Raw genomic sequence first — 22344 nt, forward strand, 5'->3', positions numbered from 1 at the left:
CCTCCGCGTTCCACCTAAAACTTCCTCCTTGCTCTTTTCTGCTTTTATCCACCTCTCTCTCCTTGCACCGTAGCACACTTGCCATAGCCTACAGTGCTTGCATGGGATGGACACTCTGGGCACCCTGCCCTATTCCGGTTACTTTAAGCATGCTATAGCGTGAAATTGTCTTTTCAACAGCAAGATGCCTGGGTCGTCTGTTCCAGATAACGACAGGTTGTGGAAGGTCGAGCAGAATCTCGCATCACAGGTTTGTCAGCATCAATTCTCAGAAAGTGGGTCCCTGGGACTTACAGCTGCAGACGGGTTATGCCGACAGTGATGGCGACTGTGCTCGGGCTAGGAAACCAAACCCAAAACGCAGTGCTAGTTATAAAATATGTCCTCGATTGGGGATGCCGACTACAGGAGTGTAGTAAAACTGGGAGCATTGAAGGCCCCATTCCACAGAAAATTCGGAATCGGTGTTGCAAGCAAAAGTTCACGGTCATGCCTCTGGCAGATGGTGGTTGGCTGGTGGCATGGCCACGCACCGAGTGGTCATAGGGTTGTGCGAGAACACGAGATCACATGACATGGCCAAAATGACAATGTATCTTATGACTGTATGCCAGTGAGCATGTATGGATTAATAGAGGCATAAAGTAAAAGATTACTGAATAATGAGGACTGGCAAGTGGAACCAGCAAACGAGGGTCATCAACGCTGTCACATTGTACTCTTAAACGCGAAGCTTAAGTGTCCTCCCAATTTTTCTCCCCTTCTTAGGTTTGTTTTTGGCCAATCATGATGCATGAAGAGTACGAGCTACAAGGTGAAGCGAGTGAGCTGGTCGCTTAGGCTTTTTAACTGACTGATCATTATTGAGTAGTGTACAACTATGCGTGCCTTGAGTGCTGGCGCAATCCCACTCGCACGCTGGAATGGCTTCAGCCATCGTACCTTCATTTTCCCATTGGTTGTCCCAGGAGAACCTCTTAAACCTATGCAGCTTTACGCAGTAGGAATTGAATGAGGGAGATGACTCACCATCTCTGCATGCCAATTGTAAAAAGATGTCACGCAACGTAGACAGGAAAAGAAAAAATAGATCCTTCTTTCATCGATATATTCTTTTATTCCGACTGTACATGTGTAATGCTATTTATTAGGAGTCACCAGCCTTAGGCTTGATCGCATCCCAGCCGTCTGGGTTGACGAAGCTGCAGAGCTTGCCGTACCGATGGATCAGGTGCAGCTTGGTCGTATAGGCATTTCGAAAGGGATCGGTCTTCTTCAGGTGCTTCTCCCAACCCGCGGGGTTACCCGTTATGTACCACGGCTGATATTTTGGTGGGTTCTAGTAAGGCAAAAAAACAAACAGAACAGCATTTTGTGCACAGATTAGCGCTAGTCAGCTGCTAATGTAATTCGATTAAAAAGACATTGCTGTCTCATTTTTTGGCATAATGGTATGCAAATGACAATAATTACTGAATAATTACAGTAAACGAGAGATCAGCAACAAATCTAGCATTAATGCTTTGTAAACCAGGGCCCAGTTTCACAAGGCAAAACAAACCTTGTTTTTAGTTTGGTTTCAGTCTCAGTCGAGACTAGTATTTGTCAGTTTTGTGGAAAGGAAAGATGCAGTAGGTATCTTATTTTCCTGATGGACACTTCAACAAGGCTGCGAGGGGAAAAAAAAAGAAAGGAAACAAATTCAGACTACAAACACCAGCCAGTGTTCATGTTTTTCACATTTCTACCTCATAGTCCTTGAACTGTAAAAACCTCTTCCTGCCCTTCTTGCACTGCTTACGTGTCCTGCGCATATGCAGTTCTTCCAGTTTATCTTTTTCAATACCTCTAAGCCATCGCATGATAGGGACGTCGTTACAGATCTCAGTAACCCATGTTTGTTCTCACATGCATGTCTTTCATGTCACCCAACACTGTCTCTATCCCCTTCATTCATGCTGTTGCATATTTTCAATTTGTTTTAAAGCTTTTTTTGTCGGTCTCCTTGATGGCTTCAGCCGACCCTGCTTCGGCAACTGCATACTCACTCTCAGCAGGCGGCCCTCTGCGACCACATGGTCAAAGTCGAGCTCCTCGTCTGTGCTGATCTCGGCAGCCGTGCGACAGCCGTTCTGCGGAGATGCCACCACACGGGGGTAGTTGTCGGTTTCGTTCTTGAACTCCACCAGGTGCAGACGTTTCTCGTCTGCCAGTTGCTGGTGCGTCTTCTGCGTTTGAGGAAACGAGCACACCTGTGACCACTGCAGCTACAGAGAAAAGGCCTTGGCCCGCACCCCGCGGGTCCACTTTTGATCTCTCCAGCAATGGTCCCTCAAAGTGATCGCTGATTATCTGAAGTGCATGCGAATGTGGCACTTGGCTCCAATTAAAGCGGTGCTAGACCAGCCATTCGGGTAGTAAAGGCCCGTTCACACTTGCGACTAGCAGCGGTCGTGCGACCGTTTTGGTCGAAAAGCGAGTCGCAAATGGTCGCATCGGTCGAAAAGCGACTGCCGCGGGCCGATCGGGCACTGCTCGAATTTCCAGTCGCGCGACTACTAGTCGCAAACCATTTCACCAATCAGCGAGGTCCCGGAGTACTCGAACAAGCACCTTCTCAATGCAATTAAAGAATACCCCTACCTTTTCATCAAACGGCACCCGGAATTCAAAGGCAGGGAGATAGGATATGGCCTGGGAGGAGATTGGAAAGATATTCCGACTATCCAGTAAGTACCATAAACTTTTGAGAAATGGGTTTTTCACGCAGGTGCAACATTTTATATTGACACCACGGTGATTGACATCATCTATTCGCCGTCGGCGTTCTCCTGGAAACACGAGAGCGCGGCATGCGTACCGGCTCGCCTGAAAAAGCTGAAGTGTCTGGCAAGCGGCAGCTACCGACGTTCACTGTCATCGCCCAGCAGCTCTCCTACTCCCAACTCGTTCGGAACGAGAACAGAACGAGAAGGTGACTGTCGCAAGTGCGAACATCGGTAGTGGCGAGCTCCTCTCCTCTGGTCGCACAACTGGTAGTCGCGCATCCTCATCTAGTCGCAAGTGTGAATAGACCTTAAGGCATGCATTGCTACTGAAATGTGCTTGATGCGATGATTCCACTTCCTGCTGCAAGGGCTCTAGCATCGAAGAACGAACACCACAGTAAGTACCGATGATCTCGCAGTCACTGTGACTGATGGTGGTTATGGTAAAAATGTTTATTGCTTTTGAAAAGAGGTTACATGGAGGTTTCCTTCCATGATAGGAAGGAAAGATAATTTAACGCTTATTGCATTCCTTGATGACAACACAATGAAATGGCATGAATTTTAGTGTCACCTACAGCAAGCACTTACTAAAACAAATTACATAATATATCACATAAGCGCTCGAGGAATTGTTCTAAATAGAATTAAATGACGTATTTACAATCGCATAAAAAAAAATGCATGTCTCCTAAGAATTTATGACAGTGGCTTCACAGACAAAAATCTGATGTCGGATAGAGGCCTGCTTTATGCCCAGTTATACAGTAAGGTGCTGTTCAGGAAGTGCTCATCCAAAGCTGATAGATCGCTGCAGGGAAATGAGGGATGAACAGGGTTTAACTGTATATGAGGTTATTGATAGGGTACTTGCTAGATCTAATGAATGAATGGAAGCTTGTTTTTAATCAGAACACTGTCAACCACTGATGCATTGTTGTATGAAACATGTTTATGCGCGTGCACCGAAACGTTGCGATCCAACCATTAAACGCGCTTTCAAACACAACAGGCAAATTAAAAATACTCTTTCCTGCCAAAAAGCGTTATTCTCCAAGCCATTGTTGTATTATCGGGTTAAAAGATAACAGCCTTGTGTAGCTGTGGATGCTACATTAACCATACAAATCAGAAAACTGGCAGCAAATACAGCGCTTATCAGGCCATGCCATTCATAGTGCTTCCAAGGTTAGCAGTCGGTAGAAATGAATTGCGATGATCTGAAAACTATTCCGATGACTCCAAGGAGGAGAAAGCGGGGAAGTGTCACCTGATTGTGAAGGCCCAGGATGAAGGCCCGGACAAGGTTGGAGACGGAGCGTGCCCGGCAGCCTATGAGCTTAGCATGGAGGTCTGTGATGCCGACCAGCTTGCAGATCTCCTTGAACACTCGCTGGCACTTCAGGCCATAGCCTGCAATAATACCGGTCAAACTCCATATTGGGTCTTTTGCTCCTGGCTTCACAAGAAAAAGAAGCGGCAATGTCTAACCTTTGGGTTTCTTCCGCACCATGACCTTCATAGGCCCGTACTGTGTAAAGTAGTCATGGTAAACTGTTGCAGGCGTGGGAAGGAAAAGGCACTGTGAGTATGACGCACGCGTTGGAACATGAAAATTCCACCAAGAACAAGGTTAAAACACACACAGACAGTCCGAGAGCTCACCTGTATGTCCTTCGAACCTGTCGATGTATCGCAGCCGCTGAATGGCCCTGTTCTTGGCCTGGGTTGGAGGAAAAGGATTTGTATTTCTCAGACACCTTCCACACTAGTCCCACTAGTGCACGGACAGATAAAACAAAGCTTGGACAGCGTGACAGAAGTTGCGTCAATGCCTGGTTAAGTAAAGCAGTGCTCATACAACACTAATTGAGAGAGAGGATGGGATGTCAGTAAAATATAGTAAAGAGCAGAAAAGGGGTTCTAGGCAAGTAAAACTGAATGAAAGCCATTGAAAATTAAGGCATAAGGCACTTAACGGGACTGGCTTCTGACCGAAATGCATCACGAGGCTATGTTGATAATGAAAAAAATTTGCACCATATTGTGTAGACTGGGCACTTCAATATTCAATAAACGAGAATCGAGTTTTAATTTGGCAATGAAAAATGCACAAAGCAAACTAGCTAGTTATCTTGCGATGAAGCCTTGCCATTATCAGTTTATCAAGTTGTGTGCCCACACCTTGGTAAAATATCACCAATTTCTTTAATTGCATGGCGCTATATATATATATATATTTTTTTTTTTCACAAGTGCTCGTCACATTTATTAACAGCTTGCGCTCTCTATGGTGCACCCCTAGAAAAGAAAGAAATGACACCGCTGCACTGCCAATGAGGCAATTGTAGCCTTTATGACTAGATCACACCACAGTGTCTCATGTAACCACGCTTCACTAAAACTTACACCAGTCAGCCTACTGCCGGAGATGAGCGTAAAAATATTGGAATGTTCTGGTAGACCTTGCCACTTGATGGCAGTATCGAGAGAACTCACGATTAAGCACGGAATTCATATTTTAAATTGAACAGGAAAGTCAGGTGTTAGCAGATGGTGGCGTCATACTGTGTCCTTATATTGCCACTAACACTTCATCTGTTTGGGGTCTGAAGAGAATATAATACACTTTATGATAATGCCGCAGTGTCATACGGCCAGGTATTTGTGTTCATATCAACTTAAGGCAGCCTACTTTTTTCTCTTTCAATAAATTACACTACTTCTTTTAAAATGCATTAAAAACAGAAAACTGCAGAAGCAAAGACATCACCACACTTGTAGCGGCGCTGCCATCAGCAGTGCTGCTATAAGCAAAAACAGTTGTTAGTATCTACAGTGGATTTCACCAGGTTTATTTTATTCATTTCATTCTATTCCAAGCTACTTTGGTTCTCTCAGCGACAGTTTTAACAAAATCTGTGTATCTTAGTTAATGACACATTCTACACACGACTTAGGTGGCGCGGCAGTCGTCGTGTTCATAGAACTGTATAGAGTTGCTACACTAAGTGTATGTCGAGTCCACGTCAGCGTTTGCAGATGCGCACTACGACTGAAAAAAAAACAAGACTAACATATGGAAAAAATTAGGTTTTAAATGGTTCTGCAGTGCTTTTCAGCTCCACAGCCGGGTATTATTAATTTGGGGATAGAGAAGCAAGAAAAAAATTGTTGAAAATGACAGTAGAAAGTCACTTTGCCGTAACTGCTCTGGGTGTGAAAACTGAAATGAACATCAAGCTGAAAATGTGTAATGCAGTCTGGTGGATGAGATCTAGTATAGTATTAGTTTCATGTATGCTGCTAACGTCGCCGTGCAATCATCAGCATGCTTACTGATTCCACCTTCCAGCACCAATGCATAATGCATAAGCGCATGCGCTAATAAAAACATTCTCGATAAAAAATCTCCCATAGCACTTATAACAAAGCTGTTGTGAATCGAAGCCCCCTTCAGACAGTATGCTTTTCATTGCAGCAAAAAAAAAAAAAAAAAAAAAAGAAAGAAAGGTGATGCTTAAAATTTGGGGTCCAGCTCCTTTAGAGGTACTGTTTCTGCTTCTGTTACGCGATTGCTCAACAGGTGACAGAAGGTAAGTTACAACCAAGGCATCCCACTTCTTCATGGATGGGAACGATCACATACCACACGCAATGCTGCTTTTGCGTCATTTGCTCGGCCGCTTGCAAAACCTGGAAAGGATAAAATGAAAACAGTGAGGATGGATGGCCTCAACTTCAATGCCTTCACAGATCTGCACAACCAGGCGGCAACACTCAGCCGGGACGAAGGCTACACACCGGCCAACCTCTTCGAAAATAAGAGCTCCACCATTTCAAATCAAATCCACTTTATGCACCATTTTTTTATACTGACGAACAGAAAGAAGAAAAAGAATGCTATGATAGGAATAAAAAGCTACAAATGCAGAAGCTTGATGACATTCCTACCCCTGTTTGGCATGGGTGACAGAGTAATGTTATCTGATTCTGCTTCTCCTACACGTGTGAAAAAAAAACAAACACACTTTTATGTGAGGCAGTCCATTTCTGAAGTCGTTCACGTGGTACAAAGAATATCGAGCAACCTGTTGCTGGATTTCAGGCTAGTCTGAATGTGCCACGACTGTATACGGAACATGCCGCATTGAATGTACAGCTATAGCCTATGCTACATTAGTAGGTACAGGAATGAACTGCTTCATATAAAAACTGCTTGTTCGGGCTATTTCAGCCCTTCCTGAAGAACACTGTACCAGCCTTGACACTTTCTGAGAGGTTTCCTGGAATTGCATTCGATTCTCGTGAGTCTTGTAGAAGAAAAAGGAAAAAGGCAAGAAACCAAACAAAACAAGACACACCAATGAGGCCATTCTTGTTGCCGACTACCACCATGGCACGGTGCCGTCGCAATCGGCCAAGATTGCCCGTCATTCGAGTGACTAGCCGAAGCTGCAAACGAAAAAAAAAAAAGACGTCATAAAAAGATGCCACACAGCTGCAGCAAAGAGCAATACAGCGCTTTGTATATAGACAGATGGATATTCTCTATTCATACAGGAAGGTAGGTCTTAGATACAGGGGCAAAAGGAAATTACAGAGTTCACCCAGAAGTAGACATACAAGAAAACTGTCATAAATAACAGAACATCAGGAGTATAAATAATGTCTTTATGCGCAACTAATCATTATTAAAAAAAAAAGAAAGGTAGGCTTTAACGTCCTTTAAAAAGAATTGTGGGACAAACATAGTATCTGAAAAATTTCTAACACCTGTGTATGTTTGTCAACAAGATGGGAATTAGGTATCAAAACACTTGGGAGCCATAAATGGTCCGCATAAGTGGAGTTCTGTAACTGTCGTGCCTAAATTTAAAAGCGGCATCACTGCTGAATGGCAGCTAAAGACACTTAGGAGGACTAAGTTTAAGCTCTTTTAAAGGCGCAAAAAAATTTCCCTAGACATAAGAAAGAAGTTTCAACTAGGGGTGTGCTTCAAATACGAATCGAATACGTTTGCTATTAGATTACAAAAGCTGACATTCGGAGTTCTCCAAGTATTTGAAAATTAGTGATCACAAAAGATTTTCGGATACTCATACACTGCCGAATACTCTGATGTTTTCAGAAAACAGTAAAATCTTGTTAATTTGGTTCACATTAACCCCTTAACCGTTTCGGACGAGCTGCGCTCGTCCTTGCAAAGCCGTCCCCAAGCCGTTTTGGATGACTATAGCTCGTACTCGCTGAATAGGTTCTTCCCTTCAGCGTTTCGACGAGCAGCGCTCCTTTGTGGATTAGATGGCATTTTGCTCGACAGATGGCAGCACTGACCTGTTAACTTCGTTTTTTTCTACCACATAAGCGTCTTTTACGTATGGCAACTTAATAACCAAAATCAGCACTAAAAAAATAAGCCGTTTTGTTAAGAAATTCTTTGATATAACAAAACGGTGAAGGGGTTAATATGATACTTTGAAGCCCAGTCCCGGCCAACCGCCATGTAAGGTTTGACACTTGTTAATTTGAACAAGGTGGTGACTCGCATCAATTAATTCGAACGAGGGTCATGTCAAGGTACGATCCGCGCAACCATGGCAATCATCGAAACAGACCTCACCAAACCTGAATCGCATGAAATACTGGTACCTGCACATATGAAGTGTGAACTATGACAAGCACAACGACGATCAACAGTCTCCCATTTCCAAAAGGTAGCTCGGTCACATAGTTTCAGTTTCACTTTCCTGAATGTCATGCCATCCCGCGGCTGCAATCGGGAGTGTGCATCAACCGGTCGTACCGTTTCGGACGCTGTGTGGCGCATTACCTATTTTATTTTGGGGTGGTGGCATGCTGACCTGACGCTTAAGCATATATCCCTTGCATGCGTCCACATGCTGGTTTCAGTACGCTGAACCTACGTGTTCGTCATGTGCAGTTTCACAGCCCTGAGCACTTCACTGTAATGCTTCATCACGCGGCTGTGCAGTGAAGCATCCTCAAAATGGAAAGGGGCCATTTTGTGAAGAGGGGAACCCACTACTGTGTCGCACTGCGAAAAGCGTAGCAAAGGGCTTCCCGATAGCGTGTGCAAAGTGTAGCACTCGATGAAACCGGAGAAAAATGCCGTTCTCACTTGGGTTTCATCTCAAATACAGACAATAATCGTGCAGGGGTTCATTAGATAAACATGCTGTGATACAAATGGCTTTCAGCAGTCTTTTTCAGGCCCATTAGATAATTCGAGCTTACAGTTAATTTGATCATCTCTTTTGACACCAGAACAGTTTACTGTACTTAGCAGCGATATAACAACTCCACCCGGCTTCATGCAGGTCCATTCTGTACAGTAAAATGGACATAGAATCCTGCATAAAATTCATACAGGACTTTGTAGTGGGGTATACTTCTTTAGTATTTGCAATTTTTTTAGTAGGGTATACTTTGCAAAAACCATGTACATTATGAAATTTAAAAAAATGAACAATAGTTGCTATTTTCTTAATTTTTCATTGTTTTCTTTCACTGATCAAATTTTTGCTCCTAAAATGCATTTTTTTTTTCTGCATAATTTAGAACCTCGTTGATACGTTTCTGGTTCACAGAGTGATCTTGATAAGTTTACATGAAACTTATAAATATGCAAGGACCAATTCAAGTGTTCTTCAATAAGGGCACCTAAAAATTTGTAGGAAGAAAACCCATTCAATTACACTGCATTTGAAAGTAAGACAAAGTTCGCAATGGGACTCCCTTCTGAAGATAAGTTAGTTTACCGTACTAGCTGTGTAATGGATTTTCCTTTCAATAAGATCATTGCTGCTATCATATTTCCCAACCAAAAACTCTACCAAAATTATCCGGGTGGGTTATAGATAGGGCATTCTGGTGGGAAGCACAACTCAGCTTACACAGCAACTGTCCCTCTTTTAACCCCTCTTTTAATGGCACAGGGCCCAGCAGATGGTACTGTACAGCATTTGAGAGGCAGCCTCAGATGCACATAAAGCATAAAAGTTGGAACATGCAGGTACAAGCCTCCTAGCATGGACTACCACAAGCCACTGATACCAGCATATTTTCTTAGCCATACATCCTAGCCCAGTATTGTAATTTTTGCAAACAAACAAACAATGCTGTGCAAATTCCCCCCCCCCCCCTTTTTAGGAGTTGTCTGAATCATGAGGTCTGTAGCTAACACACTGAACACACTACTTTTATACATTTACAGCATGAGACCATGTTCCAAACTGAGGGTGCCATTCAATAGATGACTTTAGGCCCATCAATACTGACTACAACATTTTCTATCAAAAATGTATGGTTCCCCCCCCCCCTCCACTTCCTTCACACACACACACAAAAGTAAAGGAATGGATCTCACCTCAAGAACAATTGTGTCAAATGTCTCAAATGTGGCTGCAAAAGAAAAGCAAAGGGTGTTCTCACAGAGACATATATCAATTTTTGTCGAAAATTACAAAACATATCAATATAGGTGCTGTTGCAATCTCCCTGTGTCATCCTGACAGTACCGCTACTAAACACCAATGTTCGAGCCAAGCAGCAAAAGGCAAAGGTAAGGGACACTTAACTCCATTATATGTTAAAATGCAATAGCATTAACAACTTTTTTTCTGGGTGGTTACTAGCACATTCTTTTACGCAGATTGCTGCATAGTATGTCTTTAGCATTCTCCATGGCTGTGTTGCGGGGCCACATGTATGCCCACACAGGTGTCTCTCATAGCCCGGGCAGCTTTGGAATGCCAAACCCCTTTAATCAAACCATACGTCCACATGAAGCCAGTGCAGCCGTCGATACTCTATCTGTATAAAATGACACACTTCTGTAGCCGTCTACTCTGGTTGCGGGGACTGTTCCATTATTGTAACCACATGCAAAATTGTTTCTGGCTTCACGCCAGCTGGTTATGCAAAGCTGTCTACAAACGGCCACATAATCCAAAGCGCGACTGCCAATAACTGTGCTCTCAGCATGTTATGGGGTACTGTGATATGACACTCCCTTTTGACCAATTAGCAACTTTACAAATTCTGCCAGGTTCTTGCTCTAATGAAGTCTTTATGCTAACAAGTTAGAAAATGAGGCATGCTCAGAACATTTTGAGTACAAGAAGTGGCAGACAACCTGAGCCATTATGTTTTACTGCTGCATCAGGAACAGTACCCTAATATGTGTCTTGTACAGAGACGGCATTATTCAAAATAGCTTGCTCAACGATACACTTGTATAATAGATAGGCAGGTTTAGGAGAACTTTCTGCTGGGCAGATTCCTTCATTACAGGCTTCAAAGGTGACTAGTGCAAGCAACGCATACAGTGAGAACAAAGGGGAAAAAAGAGTGCTCTATGGTATGCAGGGTTTTGTTGTCCTACTTTGTACATGGGCGATGAGGTATGCCATAGTGGGTGGGTGGGCTCTGAGGTGATTTTCACCACCTAAGCATGCACACACAAGGCCTTGTTCCAAGAGGTGACACTGCAAAGTGAAAGAACAGTGGAACAAAGAGCTCACTGTCTCCGACGGGGTCTGGGGGCCCGATGCTGCGTCCCGGCATACGGTGGCCACTCCAGCCACGCTCGAGTGGTGTCAGCTTTGGTGGTTTGAAAGCATGCATGGCGTTGCGCAGTTGAATGAGCCGTTCCTCGCGGTTCTTGTCCGGTGGCAGCTCCACCCGCTCTACCACTTCGCGACCACGCACGATGGGCGCATTGAGGCCAGGCCACACCATGTTGATTTTACCTGCACAACAAAGCCACTTCCACTGAGCACCTGGGCTACCAGTTCTCGATAAAAGCATGAAGTAAATTACTAAAAAAGTAACCACTCACTAATTTTCGGTAGCTATTTAGGGAGTAATTAACAGAGTGTAAGGAGACACAAAGAGATAGAGATAAAAACAGTAAATCATATGTTCTCGGAAATGCAGTTCGGTGTTTGTTTTCACAGCAGTTGGTGTCCTTAGCCCAAGAATTGCACAACAGTTTGTAAGTGATTATTAGGGAGTGTTTAGGAAAGTAACATCCCCCCCCTGTATCTACAGAGCTAGAAAAGAAAGCTACACAAGTTTCTCAGAATTTTTGCAGTTTATAAAAGACTTAAAGATTTGTCCTGGTTCAGTAATGAAATTCGGGGACCCCTGCCTGTGTGGAACAGTCACACAACTAAGCATTGTCTACGTCATTTCTTCGTTGAAACAATAACAGGCTTGAATGACATTCCAAATACAGCTGTTCATTTCAGAAACCTTAATTGCCTGGAAAGAAGCCTTATAAAAAACACCCTTTTCTTTTTCTCTTTTTGAAGTGCAGCTACTGATTTCTTTGCTTGCCTACATTTGTAGGGCAAATGGGTTTTTGCTTAGTTTATATCTTTTCCATTGTCAGTTCGGTATCTTTCCCCTTCTCTTTGCATCCTTTTGCAAGGTCAAAAAAGTGTTCACGAACTGCATTTTAATCCTTTACACCCATACCTTAGCAAATGCCCTTGCTACATGCCCCTGCGATGTCAAAAATTAGCAAACAAATGAAAAAATAAACAAGCAAGCAAGTTACCCAGAATTGCTAGCAGGTTAGGAGAATGCAAGGTTGCGTGAAATCACGCTCACCTCATTTCCAATGTGACCATATGCCACTACAAGATAGTAGAGGACATGAATTCAGAAAATCATTACGAGATCAAGAACCAAGCTTTGTTTATGGTGCGAGTTTCATGTACGACTTTTATGATGCCCATCCAAAGGCGGGATGCCCTAATTCATAAAATAATCCACACAAGTGGCAGAATCCTGTGTGTGACAAAACTGCATGTGACACAACATTCCTCATCAGGTACAATCCTTGTCAAAAGTATAGAGACCAAGGGGGCCAGCTTCTCAGCCGTGTAGTGGTGCTCCTTTAGCGCATGGAAGTCATTCCCACTGGAGAGGGTAGGACAAAAAAAAATCTTCTCACCTTCAGGGGATTTGGGACATTGGCAATGCATTACGAGCCACACGGTGTAGCTTAGAAGCAAGCCCCTCGGACTTTTAACTTCCGACAAAGACTGCACACTGCTACACTGGACTCCTATTAGGTGCTGGCGAGAGGATTCTGTACCATGCTTGTGGCACACTCTGAAAACGCACTCACCAACTCCCACGACCTGGCCCTTGTTTAGATCCTTGGCCAACTTCCGTGAGGAGCCCGATGCTCTTCCCCTCTTTCGACCAGCATTACTCACACTCGTGACTCCCTTCCACAACTGTTCAGCAGTGACTGAAATACAAAAGAAGCCGTGCATGTGAGACCAATTCCTTTTGAGAATGTTTATATATTATTACAATTTCACCCTTACTCACTAGTGCACAAAAACAATTCCTGATCAAACCAACAGGAGTCTTCCCTAATTTCAACTAGGAACATTCAGTAATGTATTCATTTCTTCAACCATTTATTTATGCTCATTATAAAAAATTCCTGGTGCTTATATCTCAATTTCACTTTTGCTCAGATGGCAAGTACGGCTTCAGGTCATACAATGGCCACCAGACAAGGCAGAAAGAGGTTTAACATGATTAGGAATGAGGGCTAAAGAAAATGACAACTTATATTTTTACTCCACCTGCAGCAAATAGGTAATGCCCGCTAAATCCCGTCTCGGGAATACCGGATGGCAAAACCTCATTCAAGCACCAAGTGAAACAGGCTGCAGTAATTTAACTGACGTATACATAACCACAAATGAAATAAACATGTGCCAATGATTTTGTATTTGATTTTCCAGCTATCTTTTTGCTAGCTTTCGAAATTAAACATTTCTCGCATTTTCAGTGTACCAGCGCCGTGAACAACATTCTAATCTGTTGTGAGGGTGAAGAGAAAAAAAAAAAAAACTGCTTGAACACCAACACACTGACCAGGCCATGTTCAGCGCTGAAGTAGTTTAATGCTTGTTTTCTGTGTCCAACTGTAAAGTAGGCTGATCTCAAGAATTATTTGTTACGGTTAGACACACAGATGCGAAAGCAGGGAAATATTTCCTACTGCTGATATTTAAAATCAACTTTTTCAAGTTCTGGGCCAGTCCACAGGTTAATCCCAGCTACTTGGTAGGATTGATTTGGTTTGGTTTAGTGGGCGCGCACAGCGCGGCTGGTAAAGCGTATGTATTTTTTTTTTTTTTTCCACAAAGGAGAAAGCTGCAGTCCAATCGAGCTTATAATCAAACATTACTTGAAACACACAAAATTAAATGTCGGTAAAAAAAAAAAAAAAGAATTGAAATCGTGAACGAAAGGTTACCCACGTTTTACGAAGAAGCTTGTGTTTCTGACAGCATCTGCAGGAACTGTTGAAGCGATCGGGGGCCCCAGTAGGCATTCTGCAGTCCTTGCTTGATTAAGAGAGACTGTAAAACAAACAAATACACTTTAAAGTCGGAAAACAAACTACAGAAAGCAGAAACGATGTACTCGAGAGAGCAGGCAACTGCTACCATGTGAACCCGTAGCCGCCGGTTTCAGTGCATTAAGTAATTACTGCATTTAAAAATCAACAAGTGCCCAATCATTAAAGTGCTAAGTGTAGTTTGCAAGGGTACCAAATATAGAGGAAGAGAGATGTCATTACCTTTATTAGAATGAAGAGCAAGTTTGCTCAGCAGGCGTGCGATGCCTGCCATTTTGCGAACTGAGAGGGCACCTTTTGGAGCAGGCTGGAATACTTTCGATTTCGTTTTCAGTGAATAGCCTCGTTTATTTTGCACCATGTTTTCATTTATTTAAAAAGTTCATAAAGCTATTTTTACAAGTATTTTTGACAATTTTAGATTTTAGTTTATATTTAAAAATTATCACGCAAAATAAAAAAAAATTATTTCTCAGCCGTTACCCCGTTACCGTCGAAATAAGAACAATCGTTGTTTACCGTGGTGTGATGGTTGTTCGTGTGCTCAAGTTTGTTCGTGTGCCGTTTTTGCCGCAACCAGTTGAAAGCAAAATGTGCTTGTCTAAACTATTGCATTAATTTTCATGGCTGTCGTAACGTGACTAGAGTTGCTCACAAGCTGAAACTTTTTGTTATGGCTGCGGTCTATTTGCGATCTCTTTTCGAGTCCATCTACAAACGCAAGTTTCTACGACTTGGCATTCCCTTCATGGTATGCTCCCCTCGAAACATTGAAATCTGAAGTTTCAGCCAAGGTTACAGCCACTATAGGCACGTGGAGCGTAGCTACACACTAAGAGCACGATACTGCAACGTTCGCATCAGTCCTGAGGATATGTGTGTGGTCCTGCTGCTTCAGACAAGTTTCGGATCGAGTGCAATGATAGGTAGTAGTAGTAGCTTGCATGTATTGTTCTCAGAAGACAATTTTCGATCTACCTAAAGGCTCTCGTGTGAATCAGGAGTCGTGGCTAGAGAACTTGTGCATAAATAAATTCTTTGAAAGTGTTAGTACCTTACTCCGCCCGCCTTCAATGCGCATCGCTTGCGCGAGACGGAGACCCAACACACGTCTGAACATGAAAGTTCGCTTCAGGTTAATTAAAGTTTCAAAAGCACAAAGCATATGAGGGTTCGGTCTATCTGGTGTGACGATGATTGATTATCCCCATTGTACGCATGTAACGTACAGTCCTCAGCACATCTGTCTAAAGCGCTCAAACACCGACCTGTCGCACAAAGAAAAATTTTAGACCAGATAAAGCTACATGTACATAAAGCTACAACTACTAGAGTCAATTTTTATTTTGTCTGCATTAACTGTAACCGTACAGCAAGATGAGCAACTGCATTTTTTTTTTTTTTTTTTTTTAGTGATTCACCGCTTGTGATAGACCGCTACATAGAGAAGCCATGCTTCCTGGCGCGGTGTAAAAAGAGGGCTTGGTGAAGCTCACCGAGTCTTTCGTATATGCTAGCTGCGTGCAATGCCACGAGCGCTGATCCGCTACCAAGTGTCGTCTGCGAATGTGCTTTCATTGAAATTACGTTGCCGTGTGACGGGATACGGGATCGAATCCCGTCCGCGGCAGCCGCCTTTCGGTAAAGGCGAAAAGCAACGCGTCTGTGTTCAGTGCGATGTCAGTGCACGTTAAATAACCTCAGGTGTTCAAAGTTTCCGGACCCAGACTTTAAACCCCACAAACCAAACCAATCTGATCGCAAAGCTAGCACGTACGGAGGTTTCTCTTTTCCTCGTCTACATTAGCTCACCACGGCTCACTTTAGTTTCCCTGAATTTTTTTAAGGCCTAAAGTCTCATGCCATCGAATGTTTGTAAACTTTACACCATATTATTACAACACAACAATGAAGGTTGGGTCACTGGCCAAGCTAAAAAGACGGTGTTCCGTTGAACGCTATACTATTTACACTATATTGTTAAAGTGGACCACCTTACTTGCCATGGTTATTTAGTGTAATGCAGGGATAATAATGGCCCTCCAGCAGTGAGGCATAAAGTAAGGTCATAATACAAATCTCATTGCACCTTTTGATGATGTTTGCTTTTATTCTGCTGTGCCCTTTGATATATTTGGTGACCGCAACATGTAATGCTTGTTAGCACTTGACAGGCCAGTTGGGGGGCTATGGGAGAGGTTCTTGTCCTGTACTGGACTTTGTTAGGCTGATTATAAATGCTTAATGTCAACCAGCATAGCTTTCCTGATTTCAGTACTACACAACATGCTAATGCATAAGAAAGCTTTTTTGGTGTTAGCAGTACACGCCTTTTTGCCTTGTGGTACAGGACTGCCTTCTGTAACAGAGCTGAGCTGTGTGAGCTATGCTCCATTATGCAGCCCACGTTTTGTGATATGGCATGCTGAAGTTAGATTTTTATGTTTATGCAATGTATAAATGCCTTTTTCAGGTGTTTATGATAGGCGGATCTATAGGCCTCAAGGAGTTTACATCCCTTCGCTACGAATTCAGGAAGCAAGAGGTGCGTGGGTTTTGTTTTTCTTTTTCTTGTTTGCAGTGGCTATTTCCTTCTGCATCCTTCCTAGCTCCATTGCACTTGCAGCACATACATATAATAGCAATTTCTTTCAAGCATGTTGCAGGTAGAAACTTGACCTACCTTTTCAGTACTTTTCAGTATAAAGGCACGACATTAAATGCAGGCATTATAATCAACATAAAAACAAACTATTTACAAAGGGAAATAATATACGAGAGAGAGAGAGAAACCGCTACCAAAAAACATGCTCCCTGGCCGATACGACGCACGCTGTCAGCACAAAGCCAAGCACTCGATGACACCTACCATACCGACGAGCACAGCATACTTGGACGTGGCAAGGCAATATGCAACAACCTATGTGGCCATGAAACGAAAAGACTTGAGGTTCTTGTTAGTTGGGGGGGGATAACGATGTCAGTGCATGTTAAAGATCCCCAGGGGGGTCGAAATTACTCCACATCCCTCCACTATAGCTCCTCTTTCTCTCCACTTTCACTCCCACCTTCCTTCTCTTATGTTGTGGTTCAGGTGTCCGCAGCAACAAGTGTGATAGATACTATGCCTTTCCCTTCCTGTGAACCAATTATCATCTACAGTGAGAATATGAGTTGAAAATTTTGTGATGACAGCATTTTGATACTAGAAACATAAAGATCCAGGTAAAACGAGAGGAAGAAGGTGGCCAATGCGGTATGAAAGAGCACTGAACAAGGGTAGAGGGGAGCACGCTTCAGTTCGCAGGTCGAGCCAACATTTCGACAAGTGGACTCGTCTGGGCGTCTGACCCAGACGAGTCCACTTGTCGAAATGTTGGCTCGACCTGCGAACTGAGGCTTCCCCGCCTCTACCCTAGGAACATAAAGAGTACTATAGCACTGAAGTGTGAGTACATAAAGGATTTCTAATATTTTTGTTTTTTTAGGTGTCATTAAAGTTTCTGATGAGCTGCCTTTACAGTACATGCGTTTCCTTCATGTTGTGTTCTGCACTGTGCCCAGTTCACAAGAAAAGATGCTGAGGAAGCTGGCATCAAGATGAAAGATCCTGAGGAGGTCACCTTGGAGGCTATTTATAAGGCAAGTGTTCATGGTTTTATTTTGGAAGCTGTTAGTTAGACATGGACTCTAAATGTCACTAGGTATTGCTGATAGTTACTAGATTAGGCAGCAATCATCCAGACAAGGCATTATGCCAATATCCCTTGCACTGCTAGTAAACAGTCTCTTGTGAAAACATTGGAAACTGATTCTCCTGTGAGTGATATGGATGAGTGGTATTATGTGAAGAATGTACAGTCTTTGCCAAAAGTAACCGAGCAGCCCAGCCAGCAAGCGGAGCAGGTGCTGGGTCAAGCCACGGCATGGCGGTCGCCGTCTGTGGCCGCTGCTCCCCGGCTGTGAGTGCAAGCTGTCTGACGTAAGCATGCTCCCTCGCCATCTTTCTTGGGATGATAAAATATAAGCGGGTAGCATGTGCGGCATTCGATTTTATGCTTTTTAACCGCTGTGCAAGTCATGGAGGGCGCTGTGCACAGCGAATCTTGCTGAATGCTCATATTTGGCTCGGGCCGTTAAGCTGTGCCTTCGTTAGAATACCTTGCGCGTTTAATATCAGTATACAGTTCCTGTAGATGCAACAATTTAAATAAATAGTTGCTTGTCTCTCGTTTGTGATGTTCGTGTGGTTTATTCCGCCATTCGTAGTCTTCAATTGTGGCGCCACGTTGAGCTAGAAAAGCAAAAATTAACTATGCAATAATTTCCGCCAATGTGTGGCTATTCATGTCTATTGGCGAATTCCAATCGCAGAACTGGAGCAGCGCGCACGCTCCATCACAGAACGCCTCAATCCAGCGGAGAGCACGCTCCCAGACTCTGCGTTTCGAATGCTCTTGCTCTGGCCGGAGCAAGTAGGTGGCGCTCGCGAGCAAACGGAGACGGAGAAAGTACCCGTCATTCCTTGCACTTGCCCGTGCTTTTCGTGCGCTCGCGTCGTCTGCTTTGCAAGCCTGCAGCCTTTCTTCCCTTTGATATGAAGGTTACACCAGTCGTTTACGCAATTATATCCTCCTTGCTCGAAGAGCCGAGCGCGGACACACACGGTAAGACTCCTTCAGCACTTTCTTTAATATGGAAGAAAACTTCGGTTCACGTACCGAATGTTTGCAGTCTTCCAGAGCTGAGCTGTAACGTGCGCGGCTTTGAGTTTACACGGACGATGGACATATAAATAGTTGATTCTTGATTCTTCGACAGATGAGTCGGAACTGCTGCTCTCCGACTCGCTGTCCTCAAGCAAAGCGAGCGCAAGAGCGCGACGCGAATCACCATCCATGGCGGCGGCAAATACTGATCGTCTGCTATGGAGCGGCGCGTTGCAGAGACCAGAAGCCAACGCGGCGAGCCACCGGAAATGGATGCGCTAGCTAGCGCATGCGCAAGCGTCTCTCGGAAAGTCACGTCACGCAAACTTCCGGTCGGTTCCCCCGATTTCGGCGGAGCAGTTTTGACTGCTCCGCGGAGCGACCCTTGCTCGGCAATTGCTCCCGTTCTGCGTTTGGAAGACGCGATCCGTGTTCCGGATCTGCGTTTGGAAGACAATTGCTCCGAAAGGAGCAGAAAACGTTGCTCTGAAAGTGCTCCTGCTCTGTGATTGAAATTCACCATATGTGATGAAGCGATATCTGCCAACATCGCATTACCTCCGCTTGAAATGGATTTCGCGATTGTGACTCCAAACTGAATGCCAAAAATTTGTTCACAGATTGCAACTGCCTCAGAAATTTTTGGTAGTAGAAAATGAGTGATTTAAATGGTTCCTATCGTATGGTCCTCCAGAACGCTTTGCTATTACCAGAGGACTCTATTATTACGCAAGGTGCCTGCAAAGAAATTGTCCTTCTACTTGCATCGAACCTTCCGCTGAATCTTCACTCTGTTGTGGCTAGGGACTTCAGCAAGACCTGGGAATCTCATGTTTGCAAAAATTATCTTGCGTCGCGCATGAAGGCCCATTCCAACATCTTATTAGACGAATTACCGACGGCACCACACTGCCAGCGGACATTAAATCACCAATCAAGGGGCTAGGTAATAGCGAGTAACACAAAACTAGTTCGCAGTCCAAATGCTACGTATCCAGATTCTGTTCATTTCTAGAACATATAGCTCTTACATATATATGCTGTCCCAATAAAGAAAAACTGTCGTACTTAGAAGAAATTATTGCCATGTGTTCGAGCTGTGAGAATGACATTTTTTCATGCAGTTTGCTCATTAAACGAATAAATTGCTTGCAGGTTAATGCATGAACATAATTACCAAAGCGAAAAACATTACACTGGTTTTGTATGTTACCAAATGGCGCGAAATACACTACGTAGCAAGAGGGGCACTCTAAACAGGTGGAAATCTTTTCTTGTTTTTCCTTCCAGCTTTACAAAGCGTTGAAACCAAGCCGGTGGTCATCACAACAGACGACTGGGAACCACAGGAATAAGCACATCGAGTTTTGTAAATTCATTTCCCGTTTTACTTTTCCGATGCTCCAAATGAGCAGAAAAGCAACTATTAGCATTGTCGTCGTAACTACCGGAGCATTGTACTGATATTATGCGCGAAAGCATTCCAACGAAGAGCGCAGCGTCACAGGGTCAGCCAAATGCAGGCATTGAGCAAGTATTGCTGTACAGAGTGCCTTTCATGAGCACAGCGCTCTGAAGGCGCGAAATCGGATGCTGATACTCGCTTACTTTTTATCATCCCAAGAGGAGAGTGAGGGAGCGTACTTACATCAGCCAGCTTACACTCGCCGCCAGAGAACAACGGTCAGAGCGACGGCGGTGGTTGCGTCGCTGCTCGGCCCCATGACCGCTCTGCCAGCCAGCGAGGCTGCTCGGTTACTTTTGACAAAGACAGTACATTAAGGTGGTGCTTGTCATATTTCACTGCAACACGAAGCGTGTGCAGATTCATTGCAGGTGTGGTCAAAAGGTAAAGCAGGAGTGTGCGCTTTAATCATGGTTGCAAACGTTCTCCTTTCAGGAGGTGCAGGCTTTAGACATTGATAACTGGAAGAATATAAGAGGACCCCGACCATGGGAGGAAGGAAACGAGTATAACAAGCTTCTTAAGGAACGCCAAAAGGGTAAACAACAGCAGCAGCAGCCTGGAAAATCCTAGCACTTAGTTTCCTGTACATAAATTGAGAGACAAATAAACGTTATGTTGTGCAATGTAAGATGCTATGTTGCTCAGCGATAAGCTATCTAGTGCTAAAATACTGCTTGTGCAAGATGACATCATGTTCTAACATCAGAAATGATGATTCCATTGAAAATAGAGATTTTATAAGCTATAGGTAAGGCATGAAGTGGAATGCACTTGTTGCCATCACTAACCACTTTTGAAAGTCGTTGTTGCAATTTCTCGGGCATGGATCCAATAGGCTAGGCTATGCCACCTTTCACATTCAAGCGGTGATCATGGAATCTTTCAGTGTAGGCATCACATGTTTGAGTAGTGTGGAGAGCAAATATTTAAATGCAATTTTCTCATAAATATTTGCTTCTTCCATTGCTTGACAAGTCATAGAGCCATAATGGGCCACATAGGATCAGTTTTCATTGAATGGAGCTTTTTGAAATACGGGTGCCGAATATAAATATATATTTTCCTCTCATCCGTTTCTAGCATTCAGACTGCCATCCCACCTCGTCATTGAGAGTGCAACTGTGTTCAAGCTGACCACGGATGGCCTTGCTGTTGAGAACAAAGCAATATGAACCGTCAGTGTGCTGAAATGAGTGGCATTTATTACTATAGAAACAATAAGCATTCAAACTTGACAGGGGCATTACAAAGTGCGAAAGGCATGAACTTAAATTGGTAAAGTTCATCAGGTGTGACAAAAGCTGTCTTCTCGCGGTCTTGTTTGTCAACAAAGGTTTGCCAGTAGCCGCAACGAAGTTCGATGGAGGAAAAGTTAGGCAAGGAGACACTATCTCCCAATACTATTCACAGCTTGCTTAGAGGAAGTATTCAGATACTTGGAATGAGAGCAGTTAGGGATAAGGGTAGATGAATACCTCAGTAATATGTGATTCGCTGATGACATTGCCTTGCTAAGTAACTCAAGGGATGAACTGCAAAGAATGATTGATGACCAAGACAGGAAAGCAGAAAAGTAGGCTTGAAAATTAATATGCGGAAGACTAATGCAACATTCAACAGCGTCGGGAAGGAGCAACAGTTCACTTTAGGTAGCGAAGCACTGTAAGTAGTAGGCGAATATGCCTACTTAGGACATGTATATAACCGCAGATCTGGACCATGAAAGGGAAATAACAATATTGGGATGGAGCGCGTTTGGCAAGTACTCGCAGAATATGACTAAAAGCCTACCGGTATCGTTCAAGAGGAAAGTATACAACAGTTGCATCTTACCTGTACTCACCTATGGGGCTGAAACATGGAGGCTAATGAAAAGGCGTATGGCTATGGAATGAAAAGGGGTAGGGGCAACATTAAGAGATATATAGGAAGCGTGCAGAGTGGGTCAGAGAAATAACCCAAGTCACTGACATTCTAGTG

At 43.7% G+C, this 22344-nt stretch overlaps 2 protein-coding genes across 2 annotated transcripts; one reads left to right on the forward strand and one right to left on the reverse strand.

Moving 5' to 3' along the window:
• Window positions 1-1094: 1094 nt before the first annotated feature.
• Window positions 1095-14515, reverse strand: mRpS5 (mitochondrial ribosomal protein S5). Its single transcript, XM_084582853.1, has 12 exons — window positions 14410-14515; window positions 14087-14188; window positions 12931-13056; window positions 11315-11542; window positions 10159-10193; window positions 7133-7223; window positions 6418-6464; window positions 4434-4491; window positions 4260-4322; window positions 4039-4181; window positions 2049-2228; window positions 1095-1339 (listed from the first exon to the last, which is right to left on the reverse strand). Exons 1-12 carry the CDS (start codon window positions 14459-14461, stop codon window positions 1148-1150), a joined length of 1317 nt encoding a protein of 438 aa, XP_084438979.1. The 5' UTR covers window positions 14462-14515; the 3' UTR covers window positions 1095-1147.
• A 184-nt stretch (window positions 14516-14699) lies between these two features.
• Window positions 14700-20991, forward strand: l(3)neo43 (cytochrome c oxidase assembly protein COX16 homolog l(3)neo43). Its single transcript, XM_084582854.1, has 4 exons — window positions 14700-14938; window positions 16661-16732; window positions 17752-17829; window positions 20797-20991. The coding sequence occupies exons 1-4, from the start codon at window positions 14861-14863 to the stop codon at window positions 20932-20934; spliced, it is 366 nt and encodes a 121-aa protein (XP_084438980.1). The 5' UTR covers window positions 14700-14860; the 3' UTR covers window positions 20935-20991.
• Window positions 20992-22344: the final 1353 nt, after the last annotated feature.

Source organism: Amblyomma maculatum, chromosome 10 (genome assembly GCF_055883805.1).
Source record: "Amblyomma maculatum isolate TAMU_Amacu chromosome 10, ASM5588380v1, whole genome shotgun sequence".
Classification (NCBI taxonomy): Eukaryota; Metazoa; Arthropoda; class Arachnida; order Ixodida; family Ixodidae; genus Amblyomma; species Amblyomma maculatum.

Coding starts and splice junctions, on each gene's coding strand:
- mRpS5 (XM_084582853.1), bottom strand. CDS start 14,461: ATGGCAGGCATCGCACGCCTGCTGAGCAAACTTGCTCTTCATTCTAAT. Junction 13,057..14,086: donor CACAAGCTTCTTCGTAAAAC/GTGGGTAACCTT, acceptor TTTGTATTTCAG/TCACTGCTGAACAGTTGTGG. Junction 2,229..4,038: donor TCCTGGGCCTTCACAATCAG/GTGACACTTCCC, acceptor CCTCAAACGCAG/AAGACGCACCAGCAACTGGC.